This window comes from Salvelinus sp. IW2-2015, linkage group LG6.2 (assembly GCF_002910315.2).
Source record: "Salvelinus sp. IW2-2015 linkage group LG6.2, ASM291031v2, whole genome shotgun sequence".
Lineage (NCBI taxonomy): Eukaryota > Metazoa > Chordata > Actinopteri > Salmoniformes > Salmonidae > Salvelinus > Salvelinus sp. IW2-2015.
In genome coordinates, this window is record NC_036846.1 from 13,745,010 (window position 1) to 13,766,419 (window position 21,410).

Sequence of the window (21,410 nt, forward strand, 5' to 3'; positions counted from 1 at the left end):
GTTTTGGCCTTTCTAGGGAGTTTTTCCAAGCCACCGTGCTTCTACACCTGCATTGCTTGCTGTTTGGGGTTTTAGGCTGGGTTTCTGTACAGCACTTTGAGATATCAGCTGATGTAAGAAGGGCTATATAAATACATTTGATTTGATTAGTATTTCTGATCAATTTGATGTTATTTTAATGGACAAAAGAAATTGCTTTTCTTTCAAAAACAAGGACATTTCTAAGTGACCCCAAACTTTTGAACGGTAGTGTACGTACATATGATTTCAAGTAATATTTAGTGATATCATGTTGTTATTAGGGATCAATATTGATCATGTGTCTACAGTTGAGTTAAATGAATGATCCAGTACAATGTAATAACGATTAACCCAAAAATATGCACACTGACAAGCAAGATAAAACGAAGCTAAATGTTCAGTTTCTCTATACAATTTTTGTAACATCTATACTCTACACAGCTTCATACAATTGTTATGAAAAATAATATGTCCTACAGTATCTGTCTATTTCTTAGTGATGTAATCTGCAAACCTTCATTGCAGAACTCTAAGGATGGGTTTTTGATGGAACCACAGTTATTTTGACATGTTTAACATTATATAGACAAGTATCGCAAAATACACAGTTGTAGTCGGACGTTTACATACACTTAGGTTTGAATCATAAAAACTCGTTTTTCAACCACTCCACAAATTTCTTGTTAACAAACTATAGTTTTGGCAAGTCGGTTAGGACATCTACTTTGTGCATGACACAAGTAATTTTTCCAAAAATGGTTTACAAACAGATTATTTCACTTATAATTCACTGTATCACAATTCCAGTGGGTCAGAAGTTTAYATACACTAAGTTGACTGTGCCTTTAAACAGCTTGGAAAAWTCCAGAAMATKATRTCWTGGCTTTAGAAKCTTCTGATAGGCTAATTGACATMATTTGAGTCAATTGGAGGTGTACATGTGGATGTATTTCAAGGCCTACCTTCAAACTCAGTGCCTCTTTGCTTGACATCATGGGAAAATCAAAAGAAATCAGCCAAGACCTCAGAAAAAAAATTGTAGACCTCCACAAGTCTGGTTCATCCTTGGGAGCAATTTCCAAATGTCTGAAGGTACCACGTTCATCTGTACAAACAATAGTACGCAAGTACAAACACCATGGGACCACGTGGCCGTCATACCGCTCAGGAAGGAGACGCGTTCTGTCTCCTAGAGATGAACGTACTTTGGTGCAAAATAGTCCAAAACAATCCCGGGAACAACAGCAAAGGACCTTGTGAAGATGCTGGAGGAAACAGGTACAAAGTAACTATATCCACTGTAAAACAAGTCCGATATCGACATAACCTAAAAGGCCGCTCAGCAAGGAAGAAGCCACTGCTACAAAACCGTTATAAAAAAAGCCAGACTACGGTTTGCAACTACACATGGGGACAAAGATCGTACTTTTTGGAGAAATGTCCTGGTCTGATTAAACAGACATAGAACTGTTTGACCATAATGACCATCGTTATGTTTGGAGGGAAAAGGGGGAGACCTGCAAGCCGAGGAACACCATCCCAACCGTGAAGCACGGGGGTGGCAGCATTATGTTGTGGGGGTGCTTTGCTGCAAGAGGGACTGATGCACTTCACAAAATAGATGGCATCATGAGGGAGGAAAATTATGTGGATATATTGAAGCAACATCTCAAGACATCAGTCAGGAAGTTAAAGCTTGGTCGGAAATGGGTCTTCCAAATGGACAATGACCCCAAGCATACTTCCAAAGTTGTGGCAAAAAGACTTAAGGACAACAAAGTCAAGGTATTGGAGTGGTCATCACAAAGCCCTGACCTCAATCCCATAGAAAAGTTGTGGGCAGAACAGAAAAAGCGTGTGCGAGCAAGGAGGCATACCAACCTGACTCAGTTACACCAGCTCTGTCAGGAGGAATGGGCCAAAATTCACCCAACTTATTGTGGGAAGCTTGTGGAAGGCTACCCAAAACGTTTGACCCAAGTTAAACAATTTAATGCCAGTGCTACCAAATACTAATTGAGTGTATGTACACTTCTGACCCACTGGGAATGTGATGAATGTGATGAAATAAATCATTCTCTCTACTATTATTCTGACATTTCACATTCTTAAAATAAAGTGGTGATCCTAACTGACCTAAGACAGGGAATTTTTACTAGGATTAAATGTCAGGCATTGTGAAAAACTGAGTTTAAATGTATTTGGCTAAGGTGTATGTAAATTTCCGACTTCAACTGTAATAGTTCTCAGACACCAGTTTGTCCCAAAATAGGTAGCTTAATTTTAAATGTATGTATTGGAGTTCCATAACCTTGCTTCAACACCTGCCAACCTTCACAAAAGGCTAGGTTTCTGCCCTGTCATGCTGTACTTGCCACATCTCAACTTTACTGCAATGCATAACAGATGAATTTAGGAGAGATCATGTTGTGATGTAATTATCATCTATTGCTTCCTGTAATTGTATCAGGTCTCTTTTGAACAATAATCTCATGTTGAATGTCTGGAGCTGGGTCCTTTTACTGTTTATTGTTCTCCACTCTGGTAAAACACAATTGAATTGAAGACTGCACTATTGGATTTTTTGCTCTGTAGAATAAACTGAAATTGTATTTTTGCTGGAAATGATCAATACATCTTGCAGAGGGAAAGTAAGAAGACAGGCATAGAACAGAATAGACCCTGGGTATTGGAAGGGAGAGTTAGATAAAAAGCTGGAAGATAAAACGAGTGGATGGATAGAAGAGAAAGCTTTTTTAGACATTACAGTATGTTGAAGATATTTATTAACATAGAACATCACACAACCTGTATGTTTTCATATCTATGTTTCCTAGTCTAGTTAGCAAACATCACATTACCTGTATGTTTTCATATCTGGTGGGGCTATGGTTGGGCTGAGGGCTCCGGCTCGAAATGGACAACAGCCGTCAACCATTATTATGGGAAGCTCCATGGTTAGATTGGTGGAAGTCCGAAATACCCATACACTTTGTTTTCCTGGAGCTAGGGTAGTTAGATTCACAGACTCTGTCCCAGATTGGCAGTCTATCAGGTGATTGTGAAATCTGTGCGTAAAACTAGTTACAAAAGCAAAATCGGATTATTATGTTAATTCACTATCTGAATATACAGGGAACCCAGCTACATTTTGGGAAGCTGTTATGTCACTGAAGGATTGTGTCTCCTCTTCTCTCCCCCAATAAATAAATTCATACAGCCACTCCATAAGGGTGGGGATAAATTCAGCCACTCCATAAGGGTGGGGATAAATTCAGCCACTCCATAAGGGTGGGGATAAATTCAGCCACTNGGGGATAAATTCAGCCACTCCCATAAGGGTGGGGATAAATTCAGCCACTCCATAAGGGTGGGGATAAATTCAGCCACTCCATAAGGGTGGGGATACAAATGATCTTGTTAAGTATCACCCCATTTCAAGACTACCTTCTATAGCTAAGATTCTTGAATCGTTGGTTAATGTACAACTTCGTTCTTTTTATCTGATAATTGTATGTTTAATATAAACCAATCAGGGTTTAGGCCTGGGCATAGTACTACCACAGCAAACACACTAGTTGTTAACAATCTTGTCAATGCCTTGGATGCTAAAATGAGCTGTGCTGCCTTGTTCATTGACCTGTCAAAGGTGTTCGACACGGTTGATCATTCTGTTTGGCTGAAGAAGTTATCAAAATAGTCTAGTTTGCAAACATCACAAAACCTGTGTTTTCATATCTATGTTTCATAGACTAGTTAGCAAACATCACAAAACCTGTGTTTTCATATCTATGTTTCATAGACTAGGTAGCAAACATCACAAAACCTGTGTTTTCATATCTATGTTTCATAGTCTAGCTAGATAACAAGTGTAAATCAAGAATTTCTGCACAATCACTGCCATCATTGTTCAGGTTATTGTCTGTACATTGATGACGTTTTAACTACAAGGAAGGAGAATTCGACTCAAAATGTAAACATAAAAAACCCCACTAACGCACATGTCAAAACAGTTGATATTGTAAGAGACATTCTTTCACTTTGTGGTTCTAGGTTTTGTTATGTTTTTGTGGGGGGTTCATTCCAATATTGGACTTTGGCACAGTTGGAAAAACCTAAGCACAAATTAAAATATTATTATCTTGAAACACTCAGTTTCACCAACTGCTCTCTGGTCCTATTGGACTAAATATAGCAGCTATTTTTCCTAATACATTTTACAGCAACTTTATGGATGCTAAAAGAGCATTATCAATCCTCCATTTATCAAATAACCATCCGTTTGCCATACGTTTATTGGCTGCTATACATCCAAGCTGTCATAGCAGGAATCAGGAAGTTAGTCTGACATAACCATTAGGGAGAAGGAAGTGAAGGGACCTGGCATGCGTACAACACCCCTAACGTTCTGAACACTCCCGAATCCACAAACCATCCATCCCTGCCTTCCTGAGTTACTTTTCATAATTATTGAATTACATTCTTCGTAACCCATTAAGCAGGACATTTTCTTCTTAACCACCTGCTCTTCTTCCTCCACCCCATTTTACGCCATCAATCTTTCAGCATTACCGGACCCCTAAAAGCTTTCTGACTGGCCTATAATGGGGGACACCGTGGGGTCAGGGGGGCTATAGGACAGGACTGTGTGCTCAGGAACTGTGATGCCTCAGCATTTGTGTTGGGGGTAAGGGAAGAGGGGATGGTGGGGGTGAGAGGTGGGGGCCACTGTCAGTCTGGGGTTCTGGGGGGGGTTTGTTGGAACAGGTTACTCACTGTGTGGCTGTGTGGACCCACGATGGGGACTACATAGTGTGAGGGGGGGGGGGGGGGGGTCAGTTGAGGAATGGATCATAGACCATTCTGTTATAATGATGACGTTGTCTTGTGCCTCAGGGCACTCACAGGGATGATGGGGACATTGACCCCCAATGTCTGGCTATGGCTGCAATAGACAGGGGGCAAAGCTGAAGGCATGGTGGTGCCACTGGAGCTATAACTTAACCTCTCTCACACACTCAGTTGAACTTCGAGGGGACGACTGAGGACACAGCTTTACTTTACTCTCTCCACAGTAACATCCATTGTAACTGCAGGAAGGTTGAGAACAGACAGTGTTTAGTCTAAATTTGTCAAAATGGGTGACAAATCAATGAACGACTGAACCAACATCAGTAAATGCTGTATGATGATGTTGTGATGTATAATGTGGTGTGTACTTTGTGGGCTGGTTTTAACATTTGTATTGTGGATGGATTGTGTGTGGTTTATCCTGTTACCCTGCTTGCAAACCAAATTTCCCTCTAGGGACAGTAAAAATGTATTGATTGATTGGCTAATTGATTGATTGGTTATTCTCATACCAATATGAAGCTTGAGTCACAATTTAATATTAGTAAGGTGAAGACTACAGTGGTACATCAGTTGATTGATATGAGCAATACTGACATGTTGGTATGCAATGGTCTTTCAGTGTGTGCTGCCCAGAAGGTGATTTCAGAAATCAGTGTTAGAGTTTTTCTCACGTACAAGCAATTTTTGGTCTGTGTTGAAACGTATCAATAGAAGAACAGCAGTGATCAAATATTCAAATGCATTTACAGAACATCCAATCATTGTGTTCCCTGTTTCCGATAATCAGTAAATACTACTGCACGAAATTCTAAATGCTTGTACAGGATTGAGAAAACTGGAAGTGAATGTTAAAGTAAAAAATTTAGGTTTGTCTCTACACACATGACCACTGCCTGGTTGTCAATATCCCTGCAGTGCAAATCCATAAGGCCAACAGATATGACTGTTATCTCAACATCTGTTGTGTGTGTGTATATGTGCATGTGTGTGTTAGAGATGTTTATCGGGGTGTATGTATGCCTATGTGTACACATACGGAGGGCCTCTGCGTACTGTGTTAGTGCTCATCACTCACCTCACAGCATGAACATCATTACCTAATGCTCATAACCCATTGCAGATTATTCATCTCTGAAAGCTCACACTGTTTTGCATAACACACACACACACACACCCACATGCACTCACACATTCGCATGCACATACACACGCATACACACACACGCACACACACACACACACACACACACACACACACCACACCACACACACACACACACACACACACACACACACACACACACACACACACACACACACACACACACACACACACACACACACACACACACACACACACACACACACACACAGGTATGCAGATACACACAGACACCGACACACAGGCATGCATGCACATATAGCCATCAATAGTCAAACACACACCATCAATACCCTTTCTCCTTTGATATCTCTCTCTATTACGCATGCACGCACGCACGCACGCACGCACGCACGCACGCACGCACGCACGCACGCACGCACACACGCACACACACACGCACACCATATAAGATATGAACAACCTTAATAACACCTCAAACTTTTTCTCCCTTCTTCTTCTCCTCCCTGTTTAAATCCACATCTCCTTTAACGTTACCTAATCGATTATCTAATGGGTTTCCTTCTGCTGCTCGGAGACGCTCTGGCCAGACCTTGGAAAGGGAAGACACACGCGGGTGTGCTACTGCAGAGAGATGGAGGGAGCGGTGGAGGGGTGAAGAAGCTACATCCAGGCAGGAGCTCCACTCCACTCCAACCCTCCCCCCCTCCTCTACTCCTCCCCCCACCCCCACCATCCTCTTCCCACCCCCACTTCAGCGAAATCTATAGGGAGAGAAGGCAGAGACGGGGCATTTTCGACAAATCGAGTTAGCCAAGACATGCCACATCCAATTGGGCTAAATTGATGTGAGAGTTTGTGATGTCTGCTGGTATTACAGCAAAGGTCAGTGTGCCGAGACAATGACATCAATCTGCCTCCACGTGGCCAACTAGTCTCCGTCCCACATGATTCAGATTCAAGGGATGGAAGCACGTCGGTCGCACAAACATGGACATAGGAGGAAGGAGAGGAAAGACAAATATGCGAGGGGAAATAGTGTTTATAGGCCTAATGGTGGGCAGGTAATTGAAGTCTCGTTACTGATCCTTAGAGTATGACTACACCTCAATTTCATAATTGTATATATTCTGCTCACTTTAAACTCCTGCAGATTTGCTCCATGTTTTTAATAGATTTCCCCTTTAAAGTAATCTGCACAGTGTTTGTTAACATTTACTTTGTTAACTAAACAAACTTATATTTTGGGTTCTGATTGGTACGACAGTTGACTAAGTTCATTAGGCATAAGTTATACTCTTTAGAAACAAAGGGTATATATCATTAATTTTAAAATCTGAAAATTGATGTAGCAACTGCAGATTGCCCCTTTAAAACAACTTTTGGCACTGACCATATACAGGGTTGTCCCGCCAGTGTGCAAGAGTTTCATTTTTACAAAAATTCTCTATACTTTTCCAAGCACTTTGACTTTCAATTAGGTGTGAAAATATTTGTATGATACAGTTGAATTCAAAGTTTACAACACCTTAGCCAAAAACATTTAATCTCAGTTTTCACAATTCCTGACATTTAATCCTAGTAAAAATTCCCTGTCTTAGGTCAGTTAGGATCAACACTTTATTTTAAGAATGTGAAATGTCAGAATAATAGCAGAGAGAATGATTTATTTCAGCTTTAATTCTTTCATCACATTCACAGTGGGTCAAGAGTTTACATACACTCAATTAGTATTTGGTAGCATTGCCTTTAAATTGTTTAACTTGGGTCAAACATTTCAGGTAGCCTTCCACAAGCTTCCCACAATACGTTGGGTGAATTTTGGCCCATTCCTGCTGACAGAGCTGGTGTAACTGAGTCAGGTTTGTAGACCTCCTCACTTGCACACGCTTTTTCAGTTCTTCCACAAATTTTCATTGGATTGAGGTCAGGGCTTTGTGATGGCCACTCCAATACCTTGACTTTGTTGTCCTTAAGCCATTTTGCCACAACTTTGGAAGTATGCTTGGAGTCATTGTCCATTTGATAGACCCATTTGTGACCAAGCTTTAACTTCCTGACTGATGTCTTGAGATGTTGCTTCAATATATCCACATCATTTTCCTCCTCATGATGCCATCTATTTTTGTGAAGTGCACTAGTCCCTCCTGCAGCAAAGCACCCCCACAACATGATGCTGCCACCCCCGTGCTTCATGGTTGGGATGGTGTTCTTCAGCTTGCACGCCTCCCCCTTTTTCCTCCAAATATAACGATGGTCATTATGGCCAAACAGCTCTATTTTTGTTTCATCAGACCAGAGGACATTTCTCCAAAAAGTACAATCTTTGTCCCCATGTGCAGTTGCAAACCGTTGTCTGGCTTTTCTATGGCGGTTTTGGAGCAGTGGTTTCTTCCTTGCTGAGCGGCCTTTCAGGTCGATATAGGACTCGTTTTACTGTGGATATAGATACTTTTGTACCTGTTTCCTCCAGCATCTTCACAAGGTCCTTTGCTGTTGTTCTGGGATTGATTTGCACTTTTCGCACCAAAGTTCGTTCATCTCTAGGAAACAAAACGCATCTCCTTCCTGAGCGGTATGACAGCTACGTGGGCCCATGGTGTTAATACTTGTGTACTATGTTTATACAGATGAACGTGGTACCTTCAGGCGTTTGGAAATTGCTCCCAAGGATGAACCAGACTTGTGGAGGTCTACAAACTTTTTCTGAGGTCTTGGCTTATTTCTTTTGATTTTCCCATGATGTCAAGCAAAAGAGCACTGAGTTTGAAGGTAGGTCTTGAAATACATCCACCGGGACACCTCCAATTGACTCAAATGATGTCAATTAGTCAATTAGCCTATCAGAAGCTTCTAAAGCCAAGACATAATGTTCTGGAATTTTCCAAGCTGTTTAAAGGCACAGTATGTAAACTTCTGACCCACTGGAATTGTGATTCCAGTGAATTATAAGTGAAATAATCTGTCTGTAAACAATTGTTGAAAAAGTTACTTGTGTCATGCACAAAGTACATCTCCTAACCGACTTGCCAAAACTATAGTTTGTTAACAAGAAATTTGTGGAGTGGTTGAAAAACGAGTTTTAATGACTCCAACCTAAGTTTATGTAAACTTCCGACTTCAACTGTATATTTTGAAGTTTTTTGCAGGGCAGGCTGAAACTTGAATCAAAACCAACATGATTTCCTGAGCACGGTATCAGCAATGAATAAATAGCCTATCAATTTCCCCTAGCATATATAGTGGTGGTTTTGGGAGGTTTTTAGCATCCGCCCTCAGAAAATCTAATATGATCTTGCTGCAGGATTTTGTTTCATCATACTGCCACCTCTTCCCAGGGTCTGTAAATAGAGATTTCAGGCTATCGCTTCCATCCCACTTTTATTCAGAAAATCTTTTTATTTTATTGCATTAGCTTTATTGAAACTCTTAGGCTTTGCTCTGTCTTCCGAGTGATACTTTATATCACCCCAGGGATATTGGTTTTCATTCTGTGGGTTGGTTAAATCTTAGACCAAGCGCTAGCCAAGCCAACATACAGTAGCTGAAGTCATATAAAAGCTGTTCATATGAGCTCCTACACAGGTCATAACGTGGGAGGTCATTGCGTTAATGGAAAAATGCATGAGAGAAAGTTTTTGAACACAACAACACACCAGGCTCCCAAGTGGCGCAGCGGTGTAAGACACTACATCTCCGTATTAGATACGTCACTACAGACCCTGGTTCGATTCCAGGCTGTATCACAAATGGCCATGATTGGGAGTCCCATAGGGCGGAGCACAATTGGCCCAGCATCGTCTGGGTTAGAGTTTGGCCGGGGTAGGCCGTCATTGTAAATAAGAATTAGTTCTTAACAGACTTGCCTAGTTAAATAAAGGTTAAATATATATATTTTTAAACATGATTAGGTGATGTAGCTACGGTACATGGCCAAAAGTATGTGGACACCTGCTCGTTGAACATCTCAATCCAAAATCATCGGCATTAATATGGAGTTGGTCCCCCCCATTGCTGCTATAACAGCCTTCACTCTTCTGGGAAGGCTTTCCACTAGATGTTGAAACATTGCTGCGGGGACTTGCTTCCATTTAGCTACAAAAGCATTAGTGAGGTCGGGCACTGATGTTGTGCGATTAGGCCTGGCTCCCAGTCGGCGTTCCATTTCATCCCAAAGGTGTTTGATGGGGTTGAGGTCAGCGCTCTGTGGCCAGTCAAGTTCTTCCACACCGATCTCTACAAACAATGTATGTATGGACCTCACTTTGTGCATGGGTCCACTGTCATGCGAAACAGGAAAAAACCTTCCCCTAAACTGTTGCCACAAAGTTGGAAGCACAGAATCGTCTAGAATGTCATTGTATGCTGCAGTGCTAAGATTTTCCTTCACTGGAACTAAGGGGCCTAGCCCGAACCATGAAATACAGCCCCAGACCATTATTTCCTTCCACCAAAATATTTACAGTTGGCACTATGCATTCAGGGAGGTAGCGTTCTCCTGGCATCCGCCAAACCCAGATCCATCTGTCGGCCTGCCAGATGATAGGGCATGATTAATCACTCCAGAGAACGCGTTTCCACTGCTCCAGCCGATGCTTGGCATTGCGTATGGTGATCTTAGGCTTGTGTGCGGCTGCTCAGCCATGGAAATCCATTTCATAAAGCTCCCGACTAACAGTTATTGTGCTGGCGTTGCTTCCAGAGGCAGTTTGGAACTCGCTAGTGAGTGTTGCAACCGAGGACAGAAGATTTTTTACATGCTACGTGCTTCAGCACTCGGCGGTCCCATTCTGTAAGCTTATGTGGCCTACCACTTCGCGGCTGAGTTGTTGTTGCTCCTAGATGTTTCCACTTCACAATAACAGCACGTACAGTTGACCTGGACAGCTCTAGCAGGGCAGAGATTTGACAAACTGACTTGTTGGAAAGGTGGCATCCTATGACGGTGCCACGTTGAAAGTTACTGAGCTCTTCAGTACGGGCCATTCTACTGCCAATGTTTGTCTATTGGGATTGCAACAATGGGTGTGGCTAAAATAGCCAAATCCACTCATTTGAAGTGGGTGTCCACATACCTTCGGCCATGTATTGTATAAAAGATCCTATGTATTCTATAGTTTGAGCTATAATAGATCAAAACTCTTCTGTAATTGCAAAACCAGTTGGATAAGAAATCTATTTTGGCTGCACTATTGTGCTTACTCAAAAAATTGTCTTGTTGTATAAGACAATGTGAATACCAAACAGTAGAAGCCGGTTCTGGAAAGTGCCTGTGTATTCTGGATTTGGTTCCATAATGATTTTAAGTCAATACCTTGTCTATTTCTTCTCTGAAGTGGACTTTCTGTGAGCAAAAGTTGGATGGGTATATCTTTGGATGGGTATATTCTTTAAGTATGTTCTTTGGAAATGTTCTGCAATTAACAAGATGAGTGGACCCAGTACTCACCCCTGTGGAATCCCAAGCCAGATGGTTGGCTGAGAGGCAATTTACTCTCACTTACCAGTGAGAGTTGTGCCTGATGCATAAACATAATCTCTGATACACCAATTCATCATCAGATAGCTTGGGGATTCTGGGTGTGTTCTGATCAAATTTGCGCCCTATGATGATGAGAGGCATGTTGGTTTCGCTTCAGAAAACTGCACATCCAGCAATTTGTCACACACGTCACACTATCTCATGGGAGGCTGGGAGAGGGAAGTACAGGAGCGTTTTCTGCTTACTGAGAGGGGCCTTCTGGGAACAGGAAGTGAATCAGCGGCTCAGCCAGGCAGACTGCATCCGATTGGTCCATCTGGCTATTCTTTAAGGATTACATCCAATCAAATTAGCGTTGATTGATCAACAGGCACTACGATTGGCTGGCGGCTGTGGGAATTGAAGGCACTATTCAATCAAAACCAATCATAATTGGGTTAAGGATACATTTTTAAAACAACAGTGAGAAAATGTGTATATTAATATGCAGTAGAATTTATTCTGGTTCAAACTATATTGTTTTATTGAGTATGAACCTGAACCTGCAGTGTAAGAAAAAATAGGTTTTGGACTTATCCTGGAAACCCAGTTTGTGTTTTTTGGGGAGTGATGCCTCAGCTGAGGTTTTGAGTTCCAGAATGAAGTTATGGTTAAATGAGGTGGAAATAAATAAACGCACTAGTAGATTACAGTATTTTAGGTGATAGACTGGATAGGTTACCCAGTCAAGCCTATTTGTGAAAATAGATACCTTCTGCAGGCTGAAACCTTAGATTCAACAATTTAGCAATATGCAAGTTAATTACCAATATAAATTATAGCAATTTGTGGAATGTGGAATATAAGACAAATGTGTTGAATATATTATTGTAATAAATTCAACATTTGGCCCTATAGCAACATCCGACAAACATATGTGCATGACATATTGTACGAGTTGCAGAATGTGAATAGATATAATTTTTATTCAAGAATTATGTTGCCGGGATATTATAGCCTGACTAATTAATTATATTAACACTTTCCTCTTTTGGGCTAATTTTGAATTATTCATGATGATTCATTCATAAAGGGCCAGTATAATAATTAGCCTAAAGGGATGTCTCATACAAACATAACTGTAATGCAGAAGTTACAAGTTAAGCCATCAAACCTGAAAAGAATGAAAACAAAGAGGTCTACTGCTTGAGGCGAGACAAATTGGTAAGCTTTTGTGATGCATGGCAGGTGTTTACATGTGTGTATCTTTGGAATAGTTATAATAGCTAAGCAAAAAAACATTACAATGCACTGGGATACAATAATCAATATAATTTCACAATGACCTTGACGTTTTATGATGGATTGGAAGAGTCGGTTCACTGTAATTGCCGCTCCCCTTGACGCCCCACCAGTCAGCGCGACATCCGCTCTCTCATAGGCCAATTTTTGTTTTTAACATTAAAAAGCGCTCCATCATTCTCGATGCGGTGCCCTGTCGCCCTAGACGGCCATTAATCGCTTAATTCCAGTAAACCTACGTGTACACAATGGCCCGCTGTCTCTTGCTAATGCATGTGTGATTAAGCTTTTAGCCCGACCACAGGGCGATATTAGCCAGCAGGTCTTTGCCTTGTATTGAGCCCCAAATGCCTTCAGGGGGCCGGGGGAGGAACGCGCTGGGATTCGGGGGGATAGTTAATGACACTGACCCTCACTTCACCAACAGCCATTCAATTCAACAATAATAACGCTCCACGCAGCTGATTTATGAGACTGGAGCTAATAATTGTCAATTGCTAATGTGGGGGGAATAATGCCAGTATAGTCTATGCTAAATAAAATATGCCCTCTCCTTGCCCGCCCCTGCCTGACACATGACGACCCCACCCGGCTACTTAGGGGAGAAATAAACAGACAACTAGGCTTTGACAGCTTGAGTTGAAGTAGTTTCCAAAAGTACATTTGGGGTTTACATGTGAAAAACGTTGAACAAACACATAGGCTATATGCGTAAAATGCGTGAAATAAGGCTTCCTAAAGTACAAATTGGTAGGCTATCAAATACATTATATTTGTTTGTATAAAATAAATAAAACAAACAAATAGACCAAAATACATGAATGCATCTTATCATAAAACTGTGGACTATATTTTATATTTCCCGATTTTATCTCATGGAGTAGGCATGCAGTCATATCCGCCAAACTGCGATAAACAATGTATCGAGGAGGGGAGGATTCACTAAGTTTATTTACAGATGGAAATCGCACGAAGGCCATTGACCAATGTTAAACAGAACGAGATGAAATGATGACAAGGGACTCCGATAAGAATTTAATACCATCTCATTTTGGACGACTTTATTAATCAAATTCTTGAACACTGGCAAGAGATTTAATGATCACATCTTTTCATAATCTTATTTCAAGCCGGACGATGGCATTCCTCTCCGTTAATGTCTATTTAGAGGTTGGAGTAATTTAGTAATTGATTCTTATCCTAGCTCTCGCTCGTGCCTGGGCCGCGTTTGAGGGCAATGTATTTGCTAATCTTATCCTGTAGAATAATATGTTTATGCTAGTCTAGTCGCTGGTCTCTTGGTCACGTGGGCCTCATATGCAGAGGAGCAACCCGGGGAGGGCAGACAGACCACAAGCCTTCGACCCAGGCAAGTGGCCGTCAGTCAGCCAAAGCTTGACTCTGGAAGATATGGATAACCTCATAGAGAATATTAGATGCTATATCTTGCAATTGGATCTTATCAACTTGCTTTGATCAACTCACGAACGAAGATAGCTGATTAATGCTCAAGATAATCATAATCATCACTATTATCATCACCACACACTATTATCGTCATCAACATATCCTAAATTTCACCATATCGTCATCACTATGCATCAGGCCTCCCACAACTAATTGCAAAATAACAATAGTTATCAAAAGACCAGGTTATTTTGGTATTTTATTAGGAACCCCATTAGCTGTTGCGAAAGCAGCAGCTACTCTTCCTGAGGTCTTCGACAACAAAGTGCCCACCCTGTTCTTGTCTTCAGGACAGTACACCACACGTTTTTGTGTGTGTGAAACCATTCGAGCATATATCGAAAAAGCGGGCCCGCGCTCTTCTAATTGAATGTATTACTTCCCCAGATGTCACTTTTCATCTGTGCACGTGGAAACGTGATGAGCCTAGTGACGTGCCACAGATCCTTTTTCGCAGGAACATCCTACAATCACATTCTTACATCATCAGCATCTTCGTCGCAGTCTCTTGACTTGTAGGCCTATAAAAGCATTATTTTGACATTGGAAATAATGTCAGTTCAGATGTTGTGTCTATGGATGTAGGAAATAAAGGGGGAAAATAGGCTAGGTCTAATAAGGAATTCTTATGTGCCAAATTATTTTCCATATTGCTATAGATTCGATATCGAAAAACATTCACATATTAATTAAATTCGCCCATAATTCCTTTATTATACGAGATTAGTGTGATTGCTACATTTTGCACTTGAAAAATACCACAAGTCTCCATGGGCACTGCATTGCACAGTGGTAAAATTGTAAACAATTCTGAGCCCATAGTCGTTTATTTGATCTTTGGTGCTGTGCGTTTTCTTTTCCCTTAGCACTTGAGTATAGGCCTTTCTAATCTCAATATCAAATTGAGATATCAGACGAAATTGTCAGGAGAACAAGCCAAATGAATATTTTATGTTGCGCTTTGTCATCAACATTGCCTTAGGGTTGTGATTCGACCCCTCCTCAAACACATACGCCCTTATTAATAACCGTTTTGATAGCGGTACGTTTTCCTCAGCCCGAGTAAGACATTATGTTTAATGTGACAGAGGTTCCTCCCATCCCAATGTCTACATCCCCCTCTGTGTTTCCCCTTTTTGTGAGTGTGATACCTCCAATCCATCCACAGACAATGGCATTTTGTTCCTCTTTTTTGTCCTCCTGTCGACCCGCATTCCCATATCGCTGAGCAACGATAGCGCACACTAAAAGGAGAGGAGTTCCTTCTCCACCTTTTAAATGTCTCCGGCTATTGTGTGGCACTTGCAAATGAAAATGTAGGGTCTCGCACGCATCGCATTTGTCCTGATTTATTTAAGTGATAGCATATGGTCGCTGCTATTTATGTGTCGTTTGGTCACAAATTAACCGCAGGTTCACTTTTATTAAATAGCCATTAAGATACTGTAAATCACGGATTCCATGCACTTGTGATATTTGTTTTCCAGATGGTGCTTAATTTCAAGTGGGAGATCATATATTGACTTGTTAGCATCATAATGCCGAAAGTGTAATGCGTAATTTTATTCCAGCCACTTCGAATCTTATTTAATTTAGTTAAGGCCTATTTGAAAACGTGTGTGTAGCCTATAGGCCGTGTGTGCCTGTGGGTGTGTCTTACAAATGTAGTGAGTGAGGACGGGCTTAACATTCTCTAATCAAAATATCAAAGGTTTTAACTCTGACATTTAATTCCGCCCAACAGATTTGGAAACCAGTTGATAGAATAAAGGGAGACGTTGAAAATATAAAGGAGGGCGTTTCAGTGGTTGGTGGACTATGGTGGACTATAGGCCGGTCGAATAAAGAGCCGTTTGAATGAGAGAAACGGATGGCAAAAGCTATAATTCTATTTGCCTCGGCAAAATATCAGAAAGGACTTCTCGGTTCTTTGTCAGTTATTAGATTAATTCCTAGAGATGGCTTCTTTTGCGGTGCCAGACGCGTGGAGGGAGGCCGGTGAACCAGTTGGTCTTTGGTTTCAATAATCAAATTAACCATTTGGTAGGCTACAACTTTTAGTCACAACTCTCGTGTAGAATGAAAAAGAAAGAGAAACCATTTACATAAAAGGGTCTAGGTTGTGTCAAGAAAGAATTAACTTTTTATTGTCGTTCATCATTGAATGGGTAACGCGTAAAGAAAAGAGGGAAAGACACTGAAACGCGTCAGCAATTGTGGAAAAAAATAATCGATTGCATAGGACTTTATTAGCATAGCATTTTCAATGTTATACCCATTTTGTTGTTCAATGCACCTTTCATCTACTATTTTGAACTTCAGAAAGAAATGCATGGGCCTACTTTCTTTTCTAGAGACACCAACAAAGGGTCAAACGGTAGTTATTTGACTTTTTGTTGCTAAGTCTTTCTGACTCCTTTGTCCGTTTATTTCAAAGAATGAAAGATCTATTTTGGCCGATGCCTTCATTTCATTTTCATGGTAAAAAAAACGGAGATAAATACTTTGAATGATAGCCTAACCCTCAAATTGACAATCTTATAGGGGCTCTTTTGAGTTGACCAACCCTACATATATGTGCAACATGTCAATTTATTTTTCATAGCCTCACGGCGAACATCCGTTTCAATTGATGCGGAAAATATAATTGTGCCTAGACAGACACAATTTTGATACACTCCCGTTAGATACTATTTCAGTGGAAGAAAAATAAACATTGTGCAACAAATTAAATGTTGCTACACAGCATTTTTTTTTTTTAGAAAGGCAAGAATGCGTTTTGAGAAATAGTGTGTGGACAAAACAGAAACGTCGACATGCAGGCTATAGGCACGAACTTGATCCAATGATAGAACAACAGGATCGGGTAAACACCTTACCAAAGACAAATTAGCCTAATATCAGCCTAAAAGGTCCGATGACTTGCTCACGACTTAGTTACTTTCATTAGAAATAAGTTATTGACTAAATGAAGAAAATAATTAAAGCAATAAAACGAATTACACCCCCACACCCTCCCTCCAGATAAAACGTATTCTGTGGCTTTACCTTACGGAATTGAAATAATATATCATAATTGTTCTATAGGAATAGCCTATACCCATCCATTATCTCCTATAGGAATAGCCTATACCCATCCATTATCTCCTATAGGAATAGCCTATATCCAATAATGGGCATTTAAGACATTTAACATTACAGGCCTACCATTCTGGTTTTCATTTAGACTGCTTTCATTTAGTTTGTTGAGACAACAAGAGACAATAACGTCGGCAGGGTTAGACGATGGCAGGGTTAGGATTAGGGTTGGACGGTGGCAGGGCAAAATAACAACAATAGCCCAATAATAGTAGTAACTATAATAATAATAATAAACAAAAAAAATACAATCCACCCTTCTGTAATAATGTTACATCATGCGTAATGATCCGCACTTCAAGCCAAGAAAGAGAGAGGGAATACTATCAGAAATTCTGCCTAAGGTATACTGTTGGTTAAAAGGCTTAAAAGCTTGGGGAAAATTGGATCAGAGAGAATCGTCACCCAACTTTCATTATTTCCAAGTGGTGTGATTGAATTAAAGAGCAAGACCGTGGTTAGAGAGGAGGGTGGATGGCGCGCGGGGAGGGGGGGTTGGGCTTGGCGCATAATGGTGTGGTATTAAATTCTAATTAGAGATGCAGGGGATCAATGATAGGGAGGTTGGACAGCGCGGGCCCCCAGTGCCAGCCCAATAGACTGATGAGTTATTGTCATGTAAAAGCGCTAGCAATAAGACCAAACGCTTTGCCATTGTCCAAGAGGAAAGAGCCAAGTTTATTATGAGGACTATATGCTCTAGAGACCTGAGGCTAGGCGGCTCTTAGGGGGCTTTTCATAAAACAGGGCGAAGCTCCTATAAAGGAGGCCAGTTTTGGAGCAGGCGCCGAGCAGTGCACATCTACCCACGGTCTAGCCTCTTTCCAAAACAGTCAAATCCAAGCAAGTCAATTCTCCCCATTTCATCTCGTGTCATTATCATTGTTTTTGTAATCAAATTTGAAGTTTAGATTTTTTTTCCTGGGAAGTGCTGCTCTCTTTATCCACTGAGCCTTTTCAAATGTATAAAATGGAGTATTCTTACCTAAATTCCTCTGCCTACGAGTCATGTATGGCCGGGATGGACACATCGAGCTTGGCATCAGCCTATGCGGACTTCAGCTCGTGCAGTCAAGCCAGTGGGTTTCAGTACAATCCGATCAGGACCACGTTTGGGGCTACCTCCGGCTGCCCGTCTCTTACGCCGGGTTCTTGCAGTCTGGGGACACTGCGGGACCACCAAAGCAGCCCATACGCCGCAGGTAAGCAACCGCCAACTTTATTCACCACTCCCCGGTCTGTACCCGGGTATATAGGACGCCTTGATTGCATTTGAAAATGGAAATGTGTTTAGTATTTACCAAACGAAATTTGCTTACACAAATGAAAGAATTTATCACGTTAGAAGCGATTGCAGGCAAGCGGTAATTCAGTTACGGGGTTACACTATCCCAGTCACACCCAAACCGCCAACAACATTATCTTAAGCTGCCAAAATGATAGGCATAATTTATTTACTTTGCGATGAGATATAAAGCTTCAAATAATTAGATAACCAAAGACTAAAGCTCATTATTGACACAGAATTGGAGTTACAGTAGCAACAACCGGTACGGATGGCAACATTATGACAAGTTTCCAAACTTGAACCCCAATATCAAAGCAAAGATTTGTTTATCATTACAGTTAACCACATTACAGTACATCACTGGTCTCATTTAACACTAACCCACAAGTATTCTAACAGATTATAGAATATAATAACAACATAACTCGATTTTCAACAGAATCATTCTTAATTCGGATAGATTTTTATCTGACAACTTTGTAATTACATGTTATCATATGTTACTATTACTCTACAGCTATTGCCGTTGCAAATACGTTTAACGTTGACATTTCATTCCCGCAGTTCCTTACAAACTCTTTACGGATCATGGCGGACTGAACGAGAAAAGAAAGCAGAGGCGCATTCGGACCACTTTTACCAGCGCACAGCTCAAGGAGCTCGAGAGGGTTTTTGCTGAGACCCACTACCCAGATATCTACACACGTGAAGAGCTGGCGCTCAAAATCGATTTGACTGAAGCCAGAGTGCAGGTAGGCTATGCTATCACCTCGTCAAAGTGTACCATCTTTCCAAACTCGAGTCATTCCACACATTAAGAACAAGGTACCCTACTATTATTGTGGGGTTTTAAAACATTGATATGGTTTAAAAATACTTTCACCAACATTAGGCCCATACAGAACTCATAGGCTTACACTGTTGTTTGATTATGTGTGAATAATTACACATTAGAGAGTTGTTTTCCGACGGTCAATGTGCGGATACAGTATCATATTGCATCATCTAATATTGACAACATGACTGGTTTCAGTCATTTACACATACAGTAGGACTATTTAATCTAATGGACCTGTTTTTCGTTTTCTAGGTGTGGTTCCAAAACCGACGCGCCAAATTCCGTAAGCAAGAGCGCGCGGCCTCTGCTGCTGCTGCCGCTGCCAAGAACGGCTCCGGGAAGAAGTCGGACTCTAGGGAAGAAGACAGTAAAGAGGCCAAATCTACCGACCCTGACAGCACGGGAGGACCGGGGCCCAACTCTGTCCCAACCTCTAACTGCGGCGGGCCCAGTCCAACCGGTGGCCAGGTCAACGTTTCCAGCGGAAACGGACAAGTGGACCAAGTGAAGACGTCGGTGGCGCCCGGCATGTGTGGAAACACACCGAGTCAAGGCTGGGCTTCCGCCCCGGGTACCATCACCTCCATCCCGGACTCATTGGGTGGACCGTTCGCCAGCGTACTGTCCTCTTTGCAAAGACAGAACGGAGCCAAAGCTACATTAGTAAAGACCAGCATGTTCTAATACAGCGGAGACCCACTGACAAAATCAAACAAGAGAAACATGGTTTACTCAGGTGACTGAGGAGTGTTGAGTCGTGAAATGAGGGATGTTACAAGAAAGACTGAAGGACACTGATAGGCCTATCATAACCGCAGTTGTAAAAAGATGAAGATGACTACTCTGATTTTTTTTGCCTCAGTCCTTCCCGGTTATCGTCCAGTATTGTGGTCATTCTGCACTTATAGCTGTCTGGTTCAAGTAACCACAAACTGCTATGAGTCAAAAGCAGTGTCCCATCATAAGACCAGATGTCATCAAAATGTCAGACACTGTACAACTGCTTGTTTTGTTTAGGTAGCCAACATTCTGATTTGACTGAAGATCTTCGATATATGGAATGTCTCTGTTTATTATCGAACGAGACAGACTATTTTGTTTTTTCCTGATGCAACTTACTAAGTGTAAGTAGCCTATACACCACTGTTTCAGGGCTCGTGAAGAATTTCGTTTCTTTCAGTTGTTGACATCAAATGAACACCCTTATTTCCTCAAAAAAGGCACAAAGTACAAAAGTTCACTGCTGACAGGAATATGTAATTGTATTGTGAGTCTTTCTACAGCTGTGTTTTTGTGGCTCAAATTGTATAGTGTTAATATGTATTATTGTATCTATCCTATAGTTGACCTTAAGCCACACTCCCCAGTCCCTTTAGAATCACTAAGTCTTTTTGACGTTTTACAAAATTACCACTGGCGAATTTATTTTGGGTAAAAAAAGGGGAATGTATGCAAACAGTGTTATTTCACTATTATTTGCATGTCTTTTTGTCCGATTTTATAATAATTTCCCCCCATTTTGTGAGCATAATGTAACACGTTTTGTCCAGGATTTGAAAGTTATTTATATGTAGGTAATGAATGCTTATATTTAAGGAAATATTTCTACATGTGCACATAGTTTTCCAGGTGTACCATTGAAATGGTTGTTGATAAAAATAATCAAAGTTGCTTTGTCATGTTTTTCTTTGTTGATCTTTAGACAAAAAGGTACAAATAGGCTAGGCTACTATTCTGCATGCATTAGATGTACAAAGGTTAACCAAATTCGCACAAATTACTATTCTTTTCTGATTCCCCAATCCATGTCAGATTTGGTTCTCACAAAAGTATCACATTGTTTAAAAGCTATTGTCATGGATTCTATTATGTATTACTATGTACCTCTATTATACAATTCACCTACACTGAGACACGC

At 41.0% G+C, this 21,410-nt stretch overlaps 1 protein-coding gene across 1 annotated transcript; it reads left to right on the plus strand.

The window, feature by feature from the left end:
• The first annotated feature begins 17,922 nt into the window (after nt 1-17,922).
• LOC111965850 (paired mesoderm homeobox protein 2B-like) lies at nt 17,923-21,163 on the plus strand. Its single transcript, XM_023990214.2, has 3 exons — nt 17,923-18,568; nt 19,219-19,406; nt 19,745-21,163. The coding sequence occupies exons 1-3, from the start codon at nt 18,328-18,330 to the stop codon at nt 20,174-20,176; spliced, it is 861 nt and encodes a 286-aa protein (XP_023845982.1). The 5' UTR covers nt 17,923-18,327; the 3' UTR covers nt 20,177-21,163.
• Nucleotides 21,164-21,410: the final 247 nt, after the last annotated feature.

Excerpts from the sequence above, each read along its gene's own strand:
- LOC111965850 (XM_023990214.2), top strand. The coding sequence starts at position 18,328 with ATGTATAAAATGGAGTATTCTTACCTAAATTCCTCTGCCTACGAGTCA. Across the intron at positions 18,569-19,218 it reads AAGCAGCCCATACGCCGCAG|TTCCTTACAAACTCTTTACG; the intron begins GTAAGCAACCGC and ends TCATTCCCGCAG. Across the intron at positions 19,407-19,744 it reads TGACTGAAGCCAGAGTGCAG|GTGTGGTTCCAAAACCGACG; the intron begins GTAGGCTATGCT and ends TTCGTTTTCTAG.